The sequence below is a fragment of the Olea europaea genome, chromosome 1 (assembly GCF_002742605.1).
Source record: "Olea europaea var. sylvestris chromosome 1, O_europaea_v1, whole genome shotgun sequence".
Taxonomy (NCBI): domain Eukaryota; kingdom Viridiplantae; phylum Streptophyta; class Magnoliopsida; order Lamiales; family Oleaceae; genus Olea; species Olea europaea.
The window spans coordinates 25,161,969-25,177,893 of NC_036237.1; the positions used below are offsets into that span (position 1 = coordinate 25,161,969).

The window sequence follows — 15,925 nt, forward strand, 5'->3', positions numbered from 1 at the left end:
GATAACCTCAGACTAGTCAATCGAATATTGATTAATACGTAATTGATCTAACACTACTTGCAAACGGCTCTTTTGCTCAAAAAAGAAATGTTCCAGATGTTCCTGGAAATTCTTGCTCCCATTGGACCATTTGTATCTATATGCATTAGGATCCCGATTCACGGATTTCTCGGTTCGAGAAATCAAGATAAGAGGATCGAACTGACTCTTTTTCAAATTCAATAAATGTTGGTTGTTCGTATATTTCACTATAGTTCTATAATTTATAATATCCTTCCCTATTTGATCCCTTTGAATTCCATGTTCAAAGTTGCGATCAGATCGATTCATTAAAAAGAATCGATGAAATACATTTCTTATGTACCCATAGGTACTATATTGGATTTGAATCAGGTTTCAGATCAATCTATATTGATTGACTGTCTCCATTATGTTTTTGCTAGCAAATACCACTATTTTTGGTTTTGGATCTTCCAAATCAGTCCCACAGGAGATCCGGACCCATTTTTTCTGATCTTTCGAGAAAAAGATTCATTCTCTTCATAAAAATAGGAGGTAGAACCAATAAAGATTTCTTTTTCGATTCATCCCTAAACTCATTCAAGAATTGTTTTTGATCCAATCCATAGGAATCAATAGAAAAGGCAAATCCCTTATGTTACACCAGATCCGGCTCGATTATTGATAGAGTGAATAGATCTGCCATTTCTTGAAATTCCTCTTCTGATTCAAAATTGTGGTGTAACGTGTATCCTCACCTGTTCCGATCATGGAATAGATGAAATAAATAAATAAATGGATTTTTGTTCAAGAATAAAATCTTATTAGAACTGTCCATATCTGGTTCATCCTTCGGAACCCTATCACACCCTAGATATGATGAAATAGGATGAATTGAGACAGTATTTTGTAAATACGTAATTATCTTGAATATATGAACCATTTCTTTATTTTTCGATCGTCTGGAAGGGACAAAAGAAAGATCTTGTTGTTTCTTCAACAATTTCTGATTTCCAGTGGACCTCTCAGTAAGATTCGAACCCAGATGAAGTTCTGACCATCTATCAAAGAAAAAAGAACGAACGGATCTTATAGGATTCCTAAGAAATTCTTCGATTTCTCCCGAAAGCAGATGATTCACGTTCCATGATAGCCGAGACATTGAGGAATATCCAGAAAGGCATTTCGGGAATCGGTCTGATTCTATCTCTGTTCCTTCCGTTTGAAGAAATGAAGGATCCCAAAGAATCGATCTTTCTTTTAGTTGTTGAATCTCTCTTTGATTGATCAATATGTGATATTTCGAATCCTCATTACTAATGGAATCCAAATGATCTCTGGATTGATCAGAAGATCCTTTCAGTTGGCTAGAATTTGTTACTTGAACAAAACTAGATCTTGTGGAATCATATTGAATATTTGACGATACATTCCGTACATTTCTAAAAAACTGATCCTTGTTTACCAACCACACATTGTCTAACCAAATCAAATTCTCTCTCGTTGCGTTCCTCAAAAAATTCGATTCGTGCGGATTCTTCCACCAAGGAAGAGATCTTGACGGAATTGCCACATATGAAATTGAGCACAATTTTGCAAAGAAACAACCCACTTGTTTCTCGAGAAGAGATGGGAAACATGTTCAATATCATTTGATTGAATAGTTGACCCAACCCCTTGTTGTTTGAAGAAACCATCCACTTCAATTGGTATTTTTTCACGAAAAGTAGACATGAGATCAGAAATCCAGTGTTTCACTAAGATTCGAATAGTGGTCCCGAATTCAAGTTGATTTTATTTCGCCTCTTCCTCAAAGAAAGATGATCAAACAATTCCCAATCATGGTCATTACGGATCGGATCATCCATATAATATACAAAAAGAAACTTCAGATATTTGATATCTTTCTCTTTGAATAAGATCTCAATTCCAGCGACAGTTTCATTAGATATCTTACAACTAGAATTCCTCTTTTTTTTCGATCCAGTTCCTCCACCACCGCGAACCCCAATTAGATTTAGGCATGCTACACTTTTTAGTTATTGGGAGAACCCAAGTACTCTCTTTCGGATTTAGGAAACAACTCTCAGAGATCTTTTTTTCCTTTTGGAAGATACAGGAGCAAAACAATCAGCCTATTGATATTAGAAGAACCAACGGATTCTTCCAATGTATCATTTTTGGATCCAATGGAATTCATAGGTATAGGAAGAAGCCCTCTCAAAAAGAAATTTTTTCTTTCGACCATATTTCGATTGTTAATATGATATATAAAGATCGCTACACCCTTGATCGTGAAATATCGATTGCTTGTTGACCACTGTGAATGCGTGAAATATCGATTACTTGTTGACCCCTGTGAATTGCGTGAAAATAGGATACTCCAAATTCGGGGGTCAAACAGCTTTAGAAAAAGTTCTTGGTGGAAAAAAATGTGAATGAAAGATCCCACTGAATAGAATTGGGTCCATCAATCTAAGAAATAGAGAGAATTCTTGATCTCTCTCAATATCTCTCTCAATTCGAAAATCCAGGATTTGAATTGATGTCCTTTCATTGATTCCTCCTAAATTGCATTGATTTATCCTAAAGATTTCATTTCAATTGGAATTTGGTTATTCACCATGTACGAGGATCCCCGGTAAGCGTCATGGCTGAATGGTTAAAGCGCCGAACTCATAATTGACGAATTCGTAGGTTCAATTCCCACTGGATGCACGCCAATCGGACCCTCCAATAAGTCTATTGGAATTGGTTCTGTATCAATGGAATCTCATCATCTATACATAACGAATTGGTGTGGTATATTCATATCATAATAAATGAACAGTAAGAACTAGCATTCTTATTGAGACTAGAACTCATAAGGAAGAAAATATATTATGGATGAAATCAAATATGCAATATTTACAGACAAAAGTATTCGATTATTAGGGAAAATTCATTATCAAACTGACTACAATCTGTTGGGAAAAAATTAATTTTGTAAAGAGGTATGGCCTGGTAAACATTCTTATCATACTAATTTAAAAATTTTTGGGTGTCCTGCTTATGCTCATGTAGATAATGGAAAGTTGAAGCCTAGGGCTAAAATGTGTGTCTTTCTTGGGTCTAAATCAGGTGTGAAGGGATATAAATTGTCGTTTCCTAAGATAGGAAAGGTGGTGATTAGCAGAGATGTAGTATTTGATAAACTTGCTATGGTTCTTGGTTCATCTCGTGGGAATTTTGATAAAATTGAGGAACATAATCATTCAACTCTTGTGGAGTTGAAAATTGGTCCAGGGAAACAATCAAAGGTTTCAGAACAATCTAGTACAAAATTGACAAATAGGAATATCATACCTTATTTGCCTACACCACTAGGAACACCATATTACTCAATTTCAAAGGATAGACTTTGCAGACAGATTGGACTTCCATAGAAGTATGGAAAAGCAGACTAGGTAACTTATGCTTTAAATGTGATAAAAGAAATTGATTCAACTTAGGAACGTGCTACATATATAGAGATAGTCGGTTGAAGTGATTTTAATAAATGGTTTAATTGCTATGCAAGAGGAGATGAAGTTATTGAATAAAAATTGTACTTGAGACTTGATGACATTACCTAAGGATAAAAGGGTTGTTTGCTGCAAGTGAGTGTTTAAAAGAAAAGAATGGACATCAAGGATTGAAGATACTAGGTATAAGGCCCAATTGGTAGGAAAGGGCTACAGTCAAATTTCAGGTGTTGACGTCACGGATGTGTTTTCACCGATTGTAAAGCATAGCTCGATTTACTTGGGTAATGGCAAGGAACAACTTGGAACTTGAACAGATGGATGTCGAGATAGCATTTTTGCACAAAGAACTTGAGGAGAACATTTATATACAACAACCAAAGGGTTTCATTGTTTTTGGGAAGGAAGACTATGCTTGCTTGTTGAAGAAGTCTTTTGTATGGGCTAAAGGAGTCACCAAGGCAATGGTATAAAATGTTCGATTCATTCGTAACTACTCATAGGTTCAGCAGAAGTAATCATGATAGTTGTGTGTACTTCAAAAAGTAAGATGGTGAATCGATCACATATTTACTGTTATATATTGATGATATGCTCATTTCGGCCAAAGATAAGCAAACGTAAAAAAGGTGAAATCTCAACTTAATAAGGAGTTTGAATTAAAGGATTTTGATGCGGCAAAGAAAATTCATAGTATGAAAATCTAGAGGGATTGAAAAGCTAGTAGATTGTATTTGAATCAGAAGGTGCACATTGAGAAGGTGCTTCAAAGGTTCAATATGTTGAATGCTAAGGCTGTCAGTACTCCCTTGGTTGCCCACTTCAAATGGTCATCTAGATTGTGTCCTCAATCAGATGAAGACATTGATTATATGTCTTAGGTTCCTTATTCCAATGCAATTGGTTTGCTAATGTATACTATGGTTTGTACGAGATCAGATTTAGCACATGCAATCAGTTCAGTTAGTAAGTATATGACAAATCCTGGCAATGAACATTGGAAAACAGTACAATGGATATTCAGATACTTGAATGGGAATTTGAAATTTTGGCCCACAAACACTATAATTACACAATTATGAATAGGAATTCACTAAATTTTATCAATAATTAGCTCATTAAAATGCTTAAAAAATGTATATAAACACACTATCAGAGTCCAATGTGAATTTGATTTTCGTTTCATCCCAAATTCTCGATTATTGATTTTATTCATTGGGACTTCACCTTATATTAAATCTTTTATATATTAATTCTCCTAATATGTTAGAGATTCTTTGATTATAAATATGTGGTGTCCAACACATATTAAAAATGATCAATTATCCAATTAGTTATTGCTCCAAAGAGATCTTTTGTAATTCCTCATTATTGATTATAATGAATTCTTCACCTCTACAAGTGGTTTTCCCGGAGTTGGGTTTTCACGTAAATCTTGTTTTCTTTGTGATCCATTATTTTCATATTGCCCATATTGTTTCATTCTTTAATTATTTTCCAATATTCTCAACAAATTGGTATCAAAGCTGTTCCACTTTCAACAAAGTGGTTTCAGGTTTGTTCGAAATTTTTTAACATAATTTTTCGATTTATCGCTCTGTAGTTCCATCTACACCTCCTTGCTTTGGTGGTAAGCAATGAAATGAATGCTTCAGAATGTTCACAAACACTGGAGATCACAGTTCCAAGAAGCTTTCTGTGATCCAACCATGCTTTTTGACCCTTTTTATTGGAGGAAAAAGTAGTGGTTGGATCTTAACTTTTAACTGTAGGAGTCATCTTTGTGTCATCAAAAAGATGTGGGGTTTATTGACATAAAGATTTGGCATGTGCTTTTCTCTGTTTCCCCACGTAGAGGGAGGTGAGTGGTCAGCAGTTTAGTTATTGAATCCTATCCTAACACAAGATATTGTTTTCTTTACTGTATGCAGAGGTGTAATGAATACTTTCTGAAGTGGAATGTTTGCTTCGTGACACTGCCAACGTCAAAATCTCTATGGATAAGAGCAGTTATGGTCTAAAGCATCTTTTCTTTAATTGATTATTGTTGAAAATGTAAAGACATGATTTTATAGTTGGCTATTTTCAATTTTTCATAGTGGGGGAGAGGCTTTTTCCATCATTGCCTTATCATCCATGCCACTTGTGCTCAAATGGAATCGAGTTTTTGAGTTTTTATTGGTTTTCAATTATTTAAAAATAGTCAATCGTGGACATAAATTTTAACATGGCATGAGATGATTTGTTACTGTAGCACAGTGATTTGATTTAGTCATGTCTGAAAAAAAAAAGGGCTTCAAATCAATGAGCTCACATCAAGCTAAGAGGTTGTGTATTGTAGGTTAAAGCTCACACAAAAACATTGTAACAAAGTATGGAATCAGGCTAATAAAAAAGTCTTAACGCAGCATATGATACATAACTCGTATAGTGGATTCCTGTATCTCAATATATAATTTTTTACATCCCTAGAAACGATCATGAAGGTTGTTTATCCTTAAAAGAAGTCACAAATGATGATATAGGATAATCAAATGGTAGCCCTAAATGAAACCATCGAAGATTCTACCATTCTTGATGTAAAACAAATGGAACAATAACAACTAACACAACCACCAGTTATGAGTGAAATGAATCAATGTTAATGCCTACACTTTAATGGTTGATCAAGAAAGAAATGTTACCATCCTCTGAGCAAAGCATTTCATATTTTCGTTTTCTTCTTTTTATTTTATTTTTGTATGGCTAAAATTTGAGGGCAAATTTATGTTTTCGTGACGTTATAATGAAATATTGGACGGAAACAATGACTAGAGACTACTACAGTTTAAAGTGAAAAGCTGAGGGTAAAAATGCTAGCTTTAGAATGGAAACAAAAGTAGTACAATAGGTAATAAATCGAGGACATTACGTGCACAATTTAGCCTTAAGTAAATAAATTTTATTTAATAATGCCTATACGATAATGTAATGTATAAGACATATTAAGCCCCTATTTGTGGGGATTAAAATAAAAATTTTAGCAGATTTTAATAAAAATTAATGAAATGTGTGATTGAAAAATTATGAATCCCATGAAACATATAGTTAAAATTAATTATTGACTTTGAACTTCATAAAAATCCAAATTTTAATTTCTACCGAACATGTGCTAAATTTAATTTTGAAAGATGAACTAAACTTACACACACAATCGCAAATAAAATAGAATTGCTTGCAATTGATTTCTTTTTTCTCACCATCACCTCTTTGGATGAACTTGTATATCATCAAAATTAAAATAGAAATGTTGTTAGTGAACGTATCTCATGATTTACTGTAGTAGATATTATGAATATAGGATTAGTAAATATTTTAATTCAAAATAAAACCAACATTTTCAGACAAACAGCTTAGACAGTTTTAAAGTTGACGATAACAATTTATCGAAAATCATACATTTTATAATTGATGCAAATGATTCATATAGTTAAGTATAAACGGAATTGAAATGCACTTGAGTCTTGATTAATGTGTATTGTTACATCTCAATCTCGATAGAAACTGTTACTTCGAATAATATTTTACTTTCAAAATTGCACAACGCATTTACATTAATAAACATTACAATATAACGTTCTAATTTATAGTTACAAAATTTTACAGATGTGTTGTGACTGTATGTTTATTTTCTATGGAGAGATCATCCATGCATCAATAGCGGTTGCTGATGGAGTTTGAGAGGTTGCGTGCTGCAGATATTTTAATGCTTTTTGATGATTTAGAAATCCCATGAACCAGAATTCGAACTTGTCCTCGGTGACTATCTGCACATATTTTTGCCTTGGTTTTTTTGCATTTTCACTTTCATTGGCTCTCTTTATTTTCCTTAGAGGGATCATGACCTGCAAGGTTTCGACGCCAATTAGATTTTCAGCTTCTAAGAGAAAATGGGTTATAATCGCGATTCAGAACATGTGAAATAGAGACAGATATGTACCTTATAATGTATTTTATGCAGTTTTCCAGTTGGGGAAGAGAGTTTAATTGATCTCTCACTGCAGAAGGCAATTTTATCAGTGGAAATAAACAGTAGGCCAGCTATCGGCCCAGCTGTGGTCGATAAATAGCATTGAGAAGCCGTTAAAAGCTTTTCGCCATTGCTAACATTGAAGTTCAGCTTGAAAACTTTTTCCAGGCCGCCTACCAGAAGGATTCTTGTTCCGAGCCTCAACTTCCCTTTCAAAGTTTCTGTTAATTTGGGTCCTAGTTTCACTGCAGAGATAATAATAAAGCAAAATATTAGGCATAAAATCAGAGTATGCTGGAGAATTTGTAAAGTTGATGGCATGTTTGGTAAGCTAGATTCGACCACATAAGATATGGTGACTAACTAATCTCGTCTTTAATTTTGTCCAGCTATGTCTAGTCGAGCATAGCGCACATGCTCCAGTGGTCTGATATTAACTTCTATAAAAATAAACTAGGTTAAGGCTTTACCATGCTCTCGGAATCCTTGAGCAAAATTGTACACCCATTCTCCAAATTTGCTCATCCCAGGGATTACTGAACTTGCTCTGCCTGCATTTCCAAGAAAATTCAGTAAGTTTGCGATTAATGGAACTGGGAATTCTTGGTGAGTTATAAAGAAAGAAAATATACATACGCTTTCTGATTTTGGTGTATTCATTGGAAGGAGAAGGCGTAACACTGTATTGGATACTCGGATCAGGTAAAAATCCTGTTGAAAATACTCCTGAATTGATTGGAATTCCAACAGCATATTTTGGGTGCAATTTTTTCATAAACGTCGATTTTCCGTGTTGTAGTTTCATCTCTACCTCCTTTCTTTGGTTGTAAGCAATGAAATGAATGCTTCAGAATGTTCAAAAACACCTAAGATCAGTCAGATACAAGAAGTTTTTCTGGGATCCAAAATGCTTCTTCACCCTTTATATAGACGAAAAGTAGTAGTTGGATCTTAACTTTTAGCTACACGAGTCATTTTTGTGTCATAAAAAAATGTGGGGTTTTGACAGAATGATCTGGTATCATGTTATGTCTCCCGGGTGGGGTGGGGTGGTTTGGTTAATTGTATGCAGATGTGTAATCCACGTTTTCCGAGGAGGGATGTTTGCTTTGTGACGCTGCCACCCTCAAATCTTTTGCACTTGGTCTAAAGGCGTATCTGGATATCCCTTCTTTTGGACTTTCTTTTTTCAAATCCTTTCTTTAATTGATGATTGTTACAGGTGTAAAGGAATTTTTTACATGAATAGTGGGGGAGAGGATATCCCCATCATTGCCACATCATTACATGCCATAAAATTGTCAATCTGAATATGTAATCTAATATTTAAGAGTCTATTAGTTGGAATGGTTTTGAATAATCTTTAAGGGCTGCATTCGGTATCTTAGATCCCACCAACCATAAATATTTTATCTTTTCTTGATGTTATGAAGAACTAATAATATTATCTGCATTTTGCGTCTTTAATGAAAAAAATGTATAAACTGTATGAAATACAGCTTTCATAAGGGGTATAGGAATTCTATTCAATTTTAATTCTTGTTTCATTAGATAACTAGTGGATTTGAATTACTTAGTATTAGTTTAAATGTCAAAGCACTTAACTTTGGAGAGAATCATCACATGTTTAGATTGTTGACAATGTTAGTTAGACCCAACCAAATTAGAGCGGTAAAAGAAATGAGTGATTGGAGAGCAACTTATAGAATAACATGTCGGGAAAGAAATGAAATTCATTTGCGGGGATGTGAATTTCACCAGTGGAAAAAAAAGTTATGACCACTAAGGAATTTTTCTTTCTCTACAACTTTTTTCGACCCTAGATGATGATTAAAAGTGACTACACATACACACACACCCCAATCAAATATCAGATAAGCTCAAATTTATTTTGGTAGCATTATTTGGAGTCATATTTGTAAATTGATTATACAATTTTACACTCGTGGACATTTGACCAATTGTCTAACATTATTAATTTAATTGACTGCCCAAAAATTGATTTTGTGATTAAGCCCGATTAGGAGGTAGAAGTCTTCATTGTTGAATTTGAATTGGATGAAATAGATAAATCATATTATATTAAAAGGAGCAAGGTAGAGTTTTGGAGAATAAATGAAAAGTGAAGCAATGTCAAAAATAATGCATCTAAAGATTTCTTTTGATGTCCATGATTCAAATTGCTAAAGTGGAGCTAATGATTTTAAACAAATGTCTGTTGGTGGGCAACCTAATTTTCTAACTCTTAACTCTTTTAACCTCCTTTTTTCATTTTTTTCAATTTTTTTTTTTTTTTTTTGTCATTACATATAATTTTTGCTAGTTAGTTCATTTTTGAAGTCCTAGGTTGATCATGGTTCTCAACAAGTTTGAGGCTTCATTTTGACTATGTTGATTACACTTACCAACTTTGATTTTACCCCTTATAATCTACTCCTTTTTTGAAATTTTGTAAGACACAACAAGTTATTTCATGAGATGCTTGTTGAAGGAAATTTTAGTGACCTATATCTTAAGTTTTGGATTTGTTATAAAAACGTGTTTTTTAAGTTTTTGAAATTCGGATTTAATTAAATTTTACATTTTTTTTCTTTATTTTGTAGATTAACCTTACTTTCTATTATGAGTTCCAAAAACTAATGAAAACAAATCATTAAGTTAGCTAGCTTCATTTTGTTGAATAAATAAAACTAAAATGGAGGACAAAATTTGGCCGTTGTTTTTTTATTCTGTATTGAGTGATTTTTTAGCGAGTTACGGTTGTTCTATTGAGTAAGTTTAGGAGATCTTTTAGATTATTGCCTAAACTTGGGTTTCTAATTCGGTTTGTACCCTATTCCTCTTTGGAAGGCATGATTTTGCCCATAGTGGACGGATTGATTCCTGAGCCTTCCAAATTATGCATTCTTGCTTAACAAGGTGAACATTTTGTGTATTCTTGTGTTATTTACTTTCTATATTTTTTATACTTCATCATCGACTCATTTTCTTAGGGCGAAAATCCCAACAACGAGATTATGGCCATGTTTGAATCTTATTAAATTACATTGCATTTTTCTCTCTTCTATTTTTTAATCACACAATCTTTTATAAAATAATATTATACGTAAATCGAAAACTTTTCTTTCTTTTTCAATCACTCGTTTTTCAAAAAAAACACTATTCCACCCGTTTTCATTTCTAAAAAATGGGGCCGAACGGGGCTATGCATTTATTAATTTCCCTGATTTGTTATTGGATTTGTTGGTGAACACACCATGTGAGGGTAAGAGAAATAGTTAGAAAATTCTATTATACATAAAATGTACTGCAGCCAAAAAATTAGAGACAATTCAATATAGAATCCATCGTTCCGAAACTGTCTTTCGATCTTTCGTGGTGTGTTTAACTAATTTACATATGCTTATAACTAGTCTATGCCGGGGCATACACAAACAGTTTATAGTTACAAAATTGTACGGTGTATATGCTCATCCATGCATCTATATCAGCTACCGATGGAGCTTGAGAGCTGCCTGCTGCAGATATTTGAATGCTCTTTGATGATTTAGGAATCCCATGAACCAGAACTCGAAATTGTCCTCGGTAACTATTTGCACAGACTTTGGCTTCGGTTTCTTTGCATTTTCACTTTCATCGGCTTTCTTTATTTTACCTAGGGGATTTTCACCTACAAGGTTTTGAAACAAGTTAAAAATAAAATAAAATAAATAAATTTCTAAGAAAAATTGGAAGATGAAATTGAAACTAGAGGCAGATATGGTACCTTGTAATGTATTTTAAGCAATTTTACGGGATGCCGAAGAGAGTTTAATCGACCTCTCGCTGCAGAAAGCAACTTTATCAGTGCCATCGGCCCAGCAGTCGTCGATAAATAGCATTGAGAAGCCTTTAAAAGCTTTTCACCATCGGAAACATTGAAGTTCTGGTTGAAAACTTTTTCCATACCGCCTACCTGAAGGATTCTTGCCCCTAGCCTCAATTTCCCTTTTAAAGTTTCTGATAATTTGGTTCCTAGTTTCACTGCAGGGATAAAAATGAAGTAGAATATTAGGCCTAAAACAAGAATTTTTAGTATATTTTGGTGAAGTATGAGAAGGGAAACTGATAGGATCTATGAGATTTTTGTTTCAGGAAAACATTGATATTACTTTTGGTGCACTGGAATAAACATCCTATATAGTCGAGTATATCAAACATTCTCCAACATTCCAATGACAACTATTACTATAAAATAAGCTAGGTCAATGCTTTACCATGCTCACGGATTCCCTGTGTAAAATTTTCCATCCATTCTCCTAGTTTATTCATCCTAGGAATTACTGAGTCTGCTTTACCTGCATTTCCAAGAAAACCTGGAATTTGGTATTATGATTAGTGAAACTGTTAATTCTTATTGAGTTTGGAGTGGCACAAAATATAAAATACTTACGATGTCTGATTTTGAAGTAATCATCGGAAGAAGGGGCAACACTATATTGTCTAGCAGGATCACATAAAAGCTCTGAAGATCTGTCCATGGTGTATGCTCCTGAGTTGATTGGAATTCCAGTAGCATATTTTGGGTTTAATTTCTTGGTATATTTCGATTTTCCGCTCTGTAGTTCCATCTATACCACCTTGCTTTGATTGTAAGCAATGATATGAATGCTTCAGAATGTTCACAAACACTAAAAACCTCAGTTACAAGAAGCTTGCTGTGATCCAACCACGCTTCTTGACCCTTTATATTGGGGACAAAAGTAGTGGTTTGATCTCAACGTTTAACTGTAGGAGTAATCTTTGTGTCATCAAAAAGACGTGGGGTTTAATTATATAAAGATTTGGCATGTGCTTTTCTCTGCGTCCCCAGGTAGAGGGGGATGTGTGGTCAGCAGTTTAGTTATTGAATCCTATCCTAACACAAAATATTTGTTTTCTTTATTGTATGCAGAAGTGTAATGAATACTTTCTGAGGTGGAATGTTTGCTTTGTGACACTGCTAACTTCAAAATCTTTATGGATAAGAGCAGTTGTGGTCTGAGGCATATCTTTTCTTTAATTGATTATTGTTGAATGTGTAAAGTAATTATTTTATAGTTGGCTATTTTCATAGTGGGGGGCACAGGCTCTCTGCATCATTGCCACATCATCCATGCCACTTTTTTGTTATCAAGTTTTGAGTTTTCATTATTTAGAATGTTTTTCAATAATTTATTGCATTTGGAATCTTAGATCCTAACGACCAAAAATTATTTAAAAATAATCAATCATGGACCCAAACTTCAACATGTACATACATTTGCCAAATGGATTTACAGAATGTTACATTGAAATTTGGCCAAAAAAACAAAATTAAAATATCTAATGAGGTGTTGTCATCTTAATTCCTGTATACTGTCTATACAATTCATCTGTACAAATAGTTTTATTTCATAAACTTTACACGGCATGAGAAAATGTGTAACTTTTTCGCAGTGATTTTATGAAGTCGTGTCCAGAAAAAAATGTTCAAATCAGTGAGCTCACACCAAGCTTGGAGATTGTGTATCATAGGTTAAAGCACACACTAAAACATTGTATCAAAGTATGGAATCAGGTTAATAAAAAAGTCGAACGCAACACAAGGTACTCAACTCATATAGATGGGTTCCTTTATTTCAATGAATAATATGTTACGTTGAAGAATACCCTTTTTCTCAATAAGAACAAAGTTGTACATCCCTTGAAATAGTCATGAAGGTTGTCCATCCCAAAAAACAATCACAAATGATGATATAGAAGAATCAAATGATAGCCCTAAATAAAACCATCCAGATTCTATCATGGAAAAAAAACCAACGAGATTCTATCATTCTTGGTAAAGCCGAAAATAACACCACAACCCTACTTCTCACCTAATGGTTGATCAAGAAAGAAATGTTACAATCCTCTGAGCAAAGCATTTGTTTTTTGTTCTCTTCTTTACATTTTATTTTTGTATAGTTAAATTTGAGGGCAAATTTGTGTTTTCATGACATTCTAATGAAATATTGGAAGGAAACCATGATTAGACACTACTAAAGTTGCAAGCAAAAAATTGAGGGTAAAAATGCTTTAAAAGTTGGAAACAAAATTAGTACAAAGGGTGATAAATCGAGGACATTACATGCACAACTTAGCCTTTAAGTGAATAATTTAGTTAATATTAAATTTAATTTTGAAAGATGGACAAAACTTACACACACAATTGCAAATAAAATTAAATTGCTTGTAATTTTCTCCTTTTTCGCACCACCACGCGTCTTTGAATAACATTTTACTTTCAAAATTGCACAATGTATTTACAATCAACATTACAGTAGTTACAAAATTTTAAAGATATGCTGTCTGTATGTTTAAGTTCTATGGAGAGATCGTCCGTGCATCAATAGTTGTTACTGATGGAGTTTGAACAGGTGCCTGCTTCAGATACTTGAATGCTTTTTGATGATTTAGAAATCCCATGAACCAGAACTCGAACTTGTCCTCGGTGACTATCTGCACATACTTTTGCCTTGGTTTTTTGGCATTTTCACTTTCATTGGCTCTCTTTATTTTCTCCAGGGGGACTATAACCTGAAAGGTTTTGAAACCAGTTAGCTTTCATTTCCTAAGAGAACGTCGGATATATTCAAGATTCAGAACATGAGAATTAGTAGTAGATAAGTGTTTACCTTGTAACGTATTTTAAGCGGCTTTGCAGTTGGAGAAGAGAGTTTAATTGATCTTTCACTACAGAAGGCAATTTTATCAGTGGAAATAAACAGGAGGCCTGCCATCGGTCCAGCTGTGGTCGATAAATAGCATTGAGAGGCCGTTAAAAGCTTTTCGCCGTTGCTAACATTGAAGTTTAGCTTGAAAAAATTTTCCATTCCGCCTACCTGAAGGATTCTTGCTCCGAGCCTCAACTTCCCTTTCAAAGTTTCAGTGAACTTGGGTCCTAATTGTTGGATAATTTAATGCTTTAAATTGCTGGATCTTTCATGTTAAATCATCGAGAAATATAAGAATTAAAGCGGAAGCATACCTGAATCTGACATGGTTAATGCAATATGAATTTCGCGGTATGATCTTCCAAATCTACACGCAGTCTCCTTTTCCTCTCTGTGATGGGATGCAGTAGAGAATGAATAATTCGTTTCGTTGCGTGTGATCTGGGGAACCTATTTATATGATATGAGGATGCCCTTTGACCTAATTCGGCCCATCATAGAATTAGGACTTGGGCCCGGTCTCTACACATATGTAAATCCATACTTTAATTGGATACATTAAAGCCCAAAACCGAAACCTTATTAGATCACTTTAATCGGGCTCAACCGAATTCGATAGCCTATAATTTAACACACAATTATTTACACATACAAGCCCATCTTTAATTAAAAATCCTTACAATCTCCCACTTGGGCTATATGTGTCACCTTATAATTGTGCATTAAAATAACCTTATGAGTACTCAGAATTTTGCTATCATTACCGAATGTATCCCCAAACAATCCCGTCCATCAATCATATCAACATAGGATCAAAGCGGCTTTCGCTACTTTCACGTAGCTAAACCCATCAATGGTCACATATATCAATATAATCGAATGACATGGATCAAGCATGGATGTGTAGCATGGAAATTACATGTAATGTGATCTGTAACATGCCTATTTCCAACTGGTCCACCTTAATACCTTAGTGAGATCATTTTAAACAAGTTCAGAGATAATTAACCAAATAACTTTATAACTNNTGTGCTCATGAAAGACCTTGGGTATCAATCCCTAAGTAAGTGGATCCACAACTATAGAGTTTGTCCCAATATGCTCTATTGACACATGTCCATTCTAAACTCTTTCTTTAACAGTAGGAACTTGATCTCTATATGTTTTGACTTCGTCGAGCTCCTGTTATTATTGGAATACAGCATCGCTGATTTACTGTCATAAAATAATTAAAGCGTCTTTCTATACTATCCACAATGCGCAACCCAGTGACAAAATTGCGAAGCCATATTCCATGGTTTGATACCTCATAACACGCTATAAACTCTGCTTCCATGGAGGAAGTAGCTATGAGTGTCTGCTTAGAACTCTTCCGGGAAATAGCACCTTCAGCAGGCAAGTAAATATAGCCTAAAGTAGATCTCCTACTACTTGGCATCTCGCGAAATCGAAATTAGAATAATCAATGATCTCCAACTGATCCAATCTCTTATATGTGAGCATGTAGTCTTTTGTTCTCTATAATTACCGCATGACTCGTTTGGCTACTTTCCAATTATCCATCCCTAGGTTACTTAAATATCTCCCTAGCATCCCAACGATGTACGCTATATCCGGACGCGTACAAACCTGAGCACACATCAGACTCCCTATAGCTGAGGAATAAGGAATCTTCTGCATTTCTTTAATTTCCAAGTCAT

The 15,925-nt window shown here is 34.2% G+C and overlaps 2 protein-coding genes and 1 pseudogene across 4 annotated transcripts in view; all 3 read right to left on the bottom strand.

Annotated features, from left to right (window-relative positions):
• Window positions 1–6,972: 6,972 nt before the first annotated feature.
• Window positions 6,973–8,455, bottom strand: LOC111398350 (putative GEM-like protein 8). Its single transcript, XM_023025269.1, has 4 exons — window positions 8,149–8,455; window positions 7,983–8,063; window positions 7,483–7,757; window positions 6,973–7,387 (listed from the first exon to the last, which is right to left on the bottom strand). The coding sequence occupies exons 1-4, from the start codon at window positions 8,315–8,317 to the stop codon at window positions 7,175–7,177; spliced, it is 738 nt and encodes a 245-aa protein (XP_022881037.1). The 5' UTR covers window positions 8,318–8,455; the 3' UTR covers window positions 6,973–7,174.
• Window positions 8,456–10,817: 2,362 nt separating this feature from the next.
• On the bottom strand, window positions 10,818–12,279 carry LOC111398396 (annotated as a pseudogene).
• Window positions 12,280–13,772: 1,493 nt separating this feature from the next.
• Window positions 13,773–15,925, bottom strand: part of LOC111398373 (GEM-like protein 4) — a 27,192-nt gene continuing 25,039 nt past the window's right edge. For 2 of the 3 annotated variants that reach the window (XM_023025288.1, XM_023025294.1), the window contains exons 4-5: window positions 14,187–14,458; window positions 13,773–14,088 (exon numbers count right to left, since the gene is read on the bottom strand). In XM_023025288.1, coding sequence (XP_022881056.1) covers window positions 13,876–14,088; window positions 14,187–14,458 — 485 coding nt within the window. In that variant the 3' untranslated portion in view covers window positions 13,773–13,875. The remainder of the gene's footprint in view (window positions 14,089–14,186; window positions 14,459–15,925) is intronic. The other variant, XM_023025303.1, reaches the window with a different exon arrangement.